Raw genomic sequence first — 9,427 nt, 5'->3', positions numbered from 1 at the left:
TTCGTTCACAATCTGTTAGGCTGATAATAAGAGACACATCTGCACTGACCGAAGAATCTCGTTGGTTATGATTTGTTGATGAAGATAACGATACTGACATCTCTGTATGACTTCATGACATCATGTTGCATCAGTGCACATAATTATGATACAGCCCATGTGTGAGCAAAGTGGAGGTATCAAAATATGTTAAAGTGTTGTAAAGTTGAATATCCAGAAAACATTTTCTCAGTTCAGGTTTATGGAAAGCCTAATGCACTCACTATGGGCTCAGTACCAAATGACCCATGGCCAGATAGCAGGCCACGGCCAGGGGTTGGAAATCTCTACCCATTTTTATTTGCATTTGAATTTTTGTCTATTGTTTTTATTAAAATTTCTCTGTATGTGATTTTGGATGTTTGCCTGAATATTTCCACTTCAGATTTTCTCTGTCTTGGATTCAGATAAATTAAAGATTTTCCCTACTCATTACTTCTTGTGTGATCTCTGAAAGTGGTCCTAATGGTTGGATTTCAGTGCTTTCATACTGGTGACCTGATTTGAATTCCTAATCTGGTTATTACCTCATAACAGACTGAATCACATATTTTCTCCACTCGTTGTGAATACAATTGTGCTATTGACCTGATTTCTGGTACCTGTCACCCCTGGGAAATAATTTCTTTTTTCTTTCAGACAGTGAGCTATTTATGTGGATGAAAACTTCAGGGAAGCAAACAGAGGTAATATATTTTCACCAATATGGAATTTTGTATCACCTAGTCCAAGAAGGAGACAAGTGGAATACAGCCACTTGTAACTATGAATACATGGTAATGATTAAGTAATGCCCCAGCAGCATTCTAAACCCTTTATGCTGATAAATGTTGTTAAATTTACTAACTGTTAAATGACATACCTTTAGATAATAGGCAAAATATTTACCAGGTAATCCAATGTTATAAATTTCACGCAGTCTTTCCTTAAAGTTGGCTACAAAACAAAACTGATACTGTATGTAGTTCTGAAAACTACAGGCTTTCCTGAACTGAAATATATTTCCCTTTTGCATGTATCTCAACCAGAAGTTCAAGGAGATGGAGAGCTGGATGCATGTTGCTCCAAAGCCATGACATATCTAAATAGTCTTTTAATAAATGCTTAAATTAAACCTTAAAGTAAATTTAGCAAGATTTCTGCTTATTAGTTATTATTTCCATGTGTTCATTCAGATAATGTTGTTCCTCGGTGGCCAAGGAACTGAGTGTATAACCCAAAATGCACTCATTTTTAACAGTAAAAATTATCTGAAAGCCGTGGTGTGGATTAAAAAGGTAACACTAAAAAGACTGCCTAATGAACTAAACCGCCAATCGTTAAAGTGCATCTCTACTTAGTGTTTCAGTTAGCTTTATGCATCTTGTATAAACCATTAATTATCTAATTAGCTATGAAGCTGGCTGCTAGAGACTAAATATTCACATTCATAAATACTAAAAGTTTTGTTTCTTCTGTTTGATGCAACATGCATTAATTCTGTTACACACAACATGCTCTTTGAAATTCCTGATAGCTGTTACTTGCTTAAAAACACTCTGCTTGGATTTAATGTGGATCTTCTGATGAACTCATAACACACTGACCTTTCAAATTAGAACCACTCTGAAGGCACAAACGTGTCGACGATGTGTCTGGTTGTAGTCATTAATTTATGCCTTTGCCTAATTTATGGAGGGAGATGTTAAATGCTTTATCAACTTCCAGTTTAACCCCAACACTCTATCACTCCGTTGTGCTAAAATATAAAAACCCTGCTATAACTGTAGCTTACACGGTTGGGCTTTATTAATTCAGCACCATGGACAGTTCCTAAGACCCTCACACACTCTCATACTGAGTAGTTCATTAGTCTTTTAGAAATCAGTGTATTATGATAACGTATGTACAGGATTTCCTAAATGTGCTGGGGAACGTGAACCAGGAACATGTCTTTGGGAACAAGCCTTTTATTTTCTTTATATTTTAATTTTTCTGAAGTGTACTATTTTTTTCTGTGGTCTGGTACTGTGTGAGAGTTTGAGTGTCTATCTAGTATCGAGATCCTACTTCCTACACACTTGTTACCTCTGGACATTTTATGCTTAAAGCTGTCATGAATCATTTCATACCCACAGTACTGTGACATATTTTCATTCATTCATCTCCAGGAAGAGTATTATCCTGCACTGTATCCAGAGCCTATCCCAGGAACATTGGGAATGAGGTGGGAACACACCCTGGATGGGACGCCAGTTCATTGCAAGGCATCATGCGCACACACACTCACTCACCTAGGGGTAATTTAGCATAGCCAACCCACTTTTGCCATGTTTTTGGGAGATGGGATCAAACCGGAGAACTTGAAGGACACCCACAAGGACATCGGGTGAACATAAGAAACTCCACGCAGACAGTAACCCGAGGAAACTGGGGTAACTGCGGACCCTGGACCTGGTATGGTGGTGATGCTACCTGCTACATACGGGACATAAATAGATTTTTATTTAATGGCCAATCCACCAACATCTCTTCCTCACAAACACAGATTTTGAAGAAAATATTTCCAGCAAACATTTTGGGGTTTTAAAATGGGTCATTCTTGACTCGAGTTAGTATGAGGTAATGAATATGTAATGTAGCATTTCCATTTAGTGCAATGTTTAATTTGAGATGGTAGTACCCTACAAAAATACAGGTACAGGTTTAGTACCTAGTGTAGGGGGGGAAAAAGGGTCCTTTATGGTACAGTTACGTGTTCTTGGCTTTCTAATGGAACCCTTCTGTTAAGAAAACACTCTGTTGCAGGGTTTTACATAAAGTCTTAAAGAGGTTCCCCAGGAGAACAAACTGAACGACACTTAAGAGTTCCACATTTAACATTTTCCTTTTTTAATAAGAGTGTAACCTAAGAATATTGTGCTTACCTTGCAATTCGAGACAGGGTTCTTCAGGGGTTCTTTAAAATAGGTTCTTTCAAAGGTTTATTTGGTTTTAAGAAGTTTTTTTCTTAAAGACTGTGGCAACCAATGTTACTGGAGTATAATTTCAGTAAACTTTAAATGTGAAGATTCAGCAAGGCAGTGTAAAGGGTTCTCTTGGAGGCTTATTGGTTCTATCTTTTTGTGACATAGAACCTTTAAGGGTTTCATAGAGAGACAAGATGAAGGAATTTTGGTCCTAATCTTACTGGAGTTGTTGTTGTTGATCCTCTTTCAGCTGCTCCCGTTAGGGATCACCACCGCAGATCATTGGTCCGCATATTTTGATTCCGGCACACTTTTTACGCCAGATGCCCTTCCTGATGCAACCCTCCCGCATTTTATCCAGGCTTGGGACCAGCACTGAGAGCGCACTGTTGCATGCAACCTCAAAGGCTGGGGTTGGTTCCATGTCCAGGAATCAAACCCGAGCTGCAGCAGTGACAGCGCTAACCACTAGTCCTCCATGGACTCCTAATCTTACTGGTGTGTGATTTCAGAAATAAAGTTCCAACAAGGGTTTACAAGAGTTCATTCTTTGAATGGTTATTGGTTCTCCTGGTTGATTTATTGGTTCTTTTGGTTGGATACTTTCTAAAGTTCCTCTGCTTCAATGGAACCTTTACACATTCCCTAGAGGGACAAGCTGAAGGAATTTTTTAATGGTTATTGGTTTCTAAAGTTTGTTTAATGTATTCTTATAGGAGTACAATTTCCATTTGTGAAAGAGGTCATCTCTGTTGTAGGGTTTTACACAGAATATTTAAGGAGCGGAAAAACTGAAGAATTCCTTAGGGCCCAAAATTCATTGTTTTTTTTCTCCCCTAAAGCCAGCTTTAGACGGAGTAATTTCATACGTCTTTTAAGATTGTAATTTGTCACACTGTACGAAATCCCAATAAAATGTTGTCGCACAGTGTGTTATAAAATTCTATAACAGATAATGTGCATGATGTGTGTTCTCCATCTCAGATTACATGTTGACGATCCTCTAATGATAGACCTGCAATTGCAATTACAGAAGTGCAGAAAACAGGCTCGCGTAAACACAAACGTGCTTCAAAGGGACCATTAGTATGTTTCTTTTGTGTTTCTCCGTATTCCTAGCGGTCCCATGAGTTTGAGGTCATCCTATGTGTTCCTCCTATAGACAAGCATCATAACAGTGCTCACACTCCGAGACTTTAATCAAAAAGATTTCTGACACTCTGCTGTCTTTGGTCACAGTGATGCCAAATCGATTGCCACATTACGCATTCAACTATCTCAACTCAGGACCAAAGAATTTTTGGTGTTATTTTTGTCTGAGGCAGCAAAATGTATAAGTGAGGTTTAAGAGTAGAAGACTTTGAGGTTCTTGTTGAAGATTATGGTTCTTTTAGGAGAATCATGTAAAAGATGTTTTGTTTTTACAGAGCAGTTTGTGTGTGTGTGTGTGTGTGTGAGAGAGAGAGAGAGAGAGAGAGAGAGAGAGAGAGAGACTTCTGAGTTGCTTGTATAACCTATAGATGGCAGAAGACTCCATCCTAAAGCGCACATTTCACAGCACGCTTTTAGATCAGAACTCGATTTCCATTCTAAGCAGACTCCACACATCCGCAGCTAGGAAAAGTTGCATGCTTATCACACGCATCAAGGCTCGCGCGCCCCGAGTCTCTGCTTTAACACGTCTTCTCTAGCTGCTTTAAAACGTGTCAGGAACCTGCGCGCGCGGATCAGACCTTGGAGCATTTTTTTTTTTTGGGTGTGTGTGTGTGTGTGTGTGTGTGTGCGTGTGTGAGTGAGTGTGTGTGAGAGAGAGAGAGACTATTGAGGGCTGATTAAAAAGCGGCACCCGCATGCTGTCGGGTGGTCGCCTCGTGCCGAGGAGCTCCGGAGGCGCGCGCACTGCACTCTGTTCCCCCGTCGGCCGAGATGGTTGAATCCTGTCCCCGCGTCTCGCGCACCAAATCGCCGTAACGCCGCTCTCTGACCGCTCAGCTCCAGCCTCTCCGCGCGGGGGGAACCAGCCCGGTTTTTTTCGTCAAGACGCTCCGACATGACAGAGGCTCGCGGTGGATTTGTACTCCTTTCCGACGGAGGATGCGTCCGGTGCTCTTCTCGCGCGGACTCTTCTCGCGCCAAAGCGGCCAGGATCAAAGGCGGATTTGTCATTTGGAACGTCGTGTTTTCGCTGATGTGCACCCGCGCGCACGGTAAGCGGGCCACAGTGGCTCCGAAAGGGCGCTGATTTGCACCGACCTACGGTTGCATTTTATTACGCGTTATTACGCATCATGAATTAAATGAATTCATAGTGCGGAAATGATTAAGAAATAAATAAATGCATTGCTTATGTATTATTATTATTATTTTTTTTGCATGTAGTGCCAGTGATCTTGTGCATCTCTGGAGCCCTGTCTGCATAATGCATTAACACCTTATTGGACGTGCTGGAGGCTGATGCGCAGTGTTTTGCAGTGTTGAACAATTTCATCCAAATCTCAGCAGGGCTTTATTGCGTTTATAAGCAGTCATTTCCAGGAACACGGTGCTGGTGTGGATGATAAACTACGCCTTGTGCTTAAGGCTGTGCTTTTGTCCAACATGTCAGCGTCTAAACGCGTTTACACGGTTAGCAAAATTGATCTGATTATAAAGTTTGGCACTGAAACGGAATTTAGTTTGCCATCACAAAAAAAAAAAAAAAAAAAAAAAAAACACCCAAACTTCAATAGAAATGAGTGCTGTTTAAAAGTTTTAAAGGCACACGCATGAGAAAAGACACTGAAGTTTTGGAGTTTGGTTGATGGTGATAGATGATGCTGAGTGGAAATGGAGGATGGGGCCACACTCTTTGATCGCGCGCAGCTGTGGAAGTAAATTGTTGCGCGCGCATGCGCAGACGCATCTGCGTGACAACGCAGTCCACACAGGAGCGTGAAATACGACATGAGCCTTAGTGTTTAGAAAGAAAGCAAACAACTGAAGCCCTCTGTTTCTCCATTTCTTCTGATCTCTCTGTTTGGCACACTTCCTGCTCATCCTCCTATCCTTTCAGCTGTAGGAAACCTTTTCATTCTCTGGTTATATTCTTAATTATTCATGGTGCATACCTCTGCTTTACCTCGTGCATGCTGCAGAGTGTAGTCTTCATCATCATCTGTGTGACTGTCTTTACTTGACATCTGAGATCAGGCCAAGCTTCGCAAACATGCATGTGCAGAAAGGTTAACTATTCACACGGTCATGATCTTTTCCCCCGTATGATTATTCTAGTCATTATTTCCTGTCACACGGTTCATGCCATGTTTGAACTCATTTTAAAGTGACTTCTACGTTAGATGTGACTGTCTTTATGACCGGGACTTGTGGCAGATCATCCAGTTGGTGTTCGCTTGAGTATTTAGTCATTTATGTAGCCTATAATGTGTACATTTCAATTATTTTAGTTGCTGTGACTCCAGTATTTCTTGTCACACTGATCATGTGTGAACTAATTTTGAAAAAACAGCATATGTGAGTGTTTGTGAATCTTATGTTAGGTCAGTTTATTTATTTATTTATTTATTTATTTTTCACTAGGAGCAGAGTTGAACTGAGTGTGTATATGGCACACTTTCTTGGTTTCAGAACGTAGGTGTTTCGACCACTTCTGCATGATATGATCTTGCTCTTAGTCATACAGCGCAAAATTGCAGAGCTGAAAAAGTAGTAGATCTGTGTCAATAGACCAGTGATCAGTGACAAAGTGGTGCGATGTGGCGTGACTTGAAGCAGAGTTACTCCAAAGTTGATTATTTTCTAATAAAAGCAGGAACTGATGTGTTTTATTCCTTCTAACTGATGTGTTTTATTCCAGGCTACTTGTTCAAATCAAGGGACAAAAGTCAAATAGGCTAAAAATTCTAAGAATTCAGTTATAAATATAAGAACTTTTATAATGGTGGGTTTTGATTTCCAATACTGTAAGAAAAAAAAAATAAAAAATCCTGCACCCCTGTCTGTGCTTCATGAATGCCTGGGGTCCTTGGACCCCATTTTGAGAATCACTGCACTAGACAAGTTAGTTCCTGTTCTCACTTACGTTAAAGCAGCTATAAACAGTTGTTCCCTCACTAACCTCTCTTTATCTCTCTCTCTTGAAATTAAGAGAACGAGGGAGAAAAAAATAGCGTAAACTCCTCTGCCCTGAAGACTTTCCCATGGTGGAAAAATGTACCGACTGTTACAAAGCGTTGATACTGGTGACTCCTATATATATTTATATTAATTTCCGCTATCATGAAGACTTTCCAGTGGCAGAAGTAGCTTTCAAATGACACTAGCCCCACGCCGCTGCGATCTACAGTGCCCAAGGAAGAGGCAGAAGAACCCGGCATTTTAGCCGACTTTGGAGCTCTATTTCCATTCAGAATGATGCCTCAGATGCTGCTACAGAGCTCATTATGTTTCCATCGATCGTTTTCCCTTTTTCAGAGACTGTTTATTCAATCAAATGTTTGGGAGAATTTATAAATTTATTCCTTTATTTTTAAGATATAGTGAAACTGTAGTACATTTTGTTTACAATATTAAATCTCTGTTTGTAGTAAGTTTTGATTTATCTAGTTTTATACAAAATGCACATTGTTTCACATTGTGTATGATTCAGAAATAATTTCAGTCATAATTTTTCTTCATTCAAAGTTTAGTTCAAAATATTCTGAAAATTGAATTGAATCAAATCATAACTGGAGTGTATTGTTACACCCCTACTTTTGACCAATCAGAATTGAGAATTCAACAGCCCTGTGATATAATGCTGCAGTTCCACCTGTCTTACTGAAGATATTGTTCCACTATTGAACATTCCACCCAATGAAGACTGTAACGCTCTGCGAAATCCATCTTAGAGTGTCAATTATAACGTACAAACTGTAATTAACGTTCTTGTCTGAGCAGGCTGCCTGTATGACATGCTCTAAAGCGCAAAATCAAAGTAAATTAAATTATAATTGATGCTCATACAAGTACGGTGCACTTTATCATAGTCATATCATAGTTACATGAAAGACAAACCACAGACTGTGTAGGCATTCTCCTTTGCTGAAGTAAATAACACCTTTCGTTAGCTTCCGCACTGAAATTCATTTGACGTTCTAATAAACCAAACATTAATTCAGAGCTAAACAACTTCTGTCACTGTACTTTGTCTAGCGGCTTTCTAAATTGGATGATCCTTGTGCCAACTTTCAAATTAAAAGCGATTGTACGCTGACCTCCAAATGTTGGATGCAAAATATGACTATGTTAAAACAGATGGATGAGGCGTGCTGATGCGGAGAAAAACAAATCTGTGCAGTGTGAAGAGTGAAAGTGAGAGTAGCATTCTCATGTAGAGGCAAAAGTTTCTTTGTGTACCCAAGTTAGATGAGATAAAAATTAGATAAGATTAATAAGTTAGATCAATAAAAAGCAACAATGTACTGTATATATCTGATTTATACAACAGTGCTGTTTGAATTCTCAATTCTGATTGGTCAGTTAATTTTCAATAAATTTTCTATCATGTTTGTACAGTATTTTATACGTATATATATATATGTGTGTGTGTGTGCGTGTGTGTGTGTGTGTGTGCAAGGTAAAAAAAACCCCTTGTAACTACTTGTAACAATTTGCATCGTAACAATTTGCACGAGTACTTTTTTGAGTAAATTTTACTGCTGTAATCTCAAGTACAACGCACTTGCCAGTATCTAGTAAAATCTACTTACTACTAAACCTGACATTCGTGAAGATATTAAGTAAATGTTACTTAATTATATTGAAGTTATAAGCTATATTTATTTAAAGTAATTAAGTAAAGTCAGTGTAGTTTTTTCATAGACAGGATCATCGCTGTCATCAAAATATACAAGACATGAAAATAACACAAATTTGCCCTAACTGTTCAGTTTGTGTATGATCTCTAGACAAATGTGTGTGAAGTTACCCCAACCTTTAAATAAAAAAGGACAATCTGAGTACACGCAGGGTATAGACCAGCCTTGACCGGTGTGTAGATGTTTCTATAATCTATAATCTATAATGCTTTAAGAGCTCTAAACATTAAAACAACAATCTAAAACATTTAGCCACAATGTTCTATTACATTATGCAGTGAAGAATAGGGAAGAATAACATGAAACCTTGGACCATCTCCGATCCAAAGGAGCATGCGTGGATTAAAACACACTCTACTTTTAGATTAAATTTTACTCAATATTTCTAGTTTTATGTGCAGTGACTATAAAACATTTAAATAGTATGAGTAAATATATAATAAAACTCACTCTTTCCACACAGTTCATTTATTACATGAATAAAATGTGTATCTATTTATATTTTTACTTAAGAAATTCTAGTTCTCACTGAGAAATTGTTAATTAATTAGAAACCATTAATTTAATATATTTTACTCTACCACA

The 9,427-nt window shown here is 38.7% G+C and overlaps 1 protein-coding gene across 4 annotated transcripts in view; it reads left to right on the top strand.

The window, feature by feature from the left end:
- Positions 1 to 4,564: 4,564 nt before the first annotated feature.
- The window catches only part of csmd3a (CUB and Sushi multiple domains 3a), a 237,373-nt gene continuing 232,510 nt past the window's right edge, over positions 4,565 to 9,427 (top strand). For all 4 annotated transcript variants that reach the window (XM_026924403.3, XM_053228098.1, XM_053228099.1 and 1 more), the window contains exon 1: positions 4,565 to 5,194. In XM_026924403.3, coding sequence (XP_026780204.3) covers positions 5,038 to 5,194 — 157 coding nt within the window. In that variant the 5' untranslated portion in view covers positions 4,565 to 5,037. The remainder of the gene's footprint in view (positions 5,195 to 9,427) is intronic.

The sequence above is a fragment of the Pangasianodon hypophthalmus genome, chromosome 22, assembly GCF_027358585.1.
Source record: "Pangasianodon hypophthalmus isolate fPanHyp1 chromosome 22, fPanHyp1.pri, whole genome shotgun sequence".
NCBI lineage: Eukaryota > Metazoa > Chordata > Actinopteri > Siluriformes > Pangasiidae > Pangasianodon > Pangasianodon hypophthalmus.
This window is presented reverse-complemented; position numbering and strand designations above follow the sequence as displayed.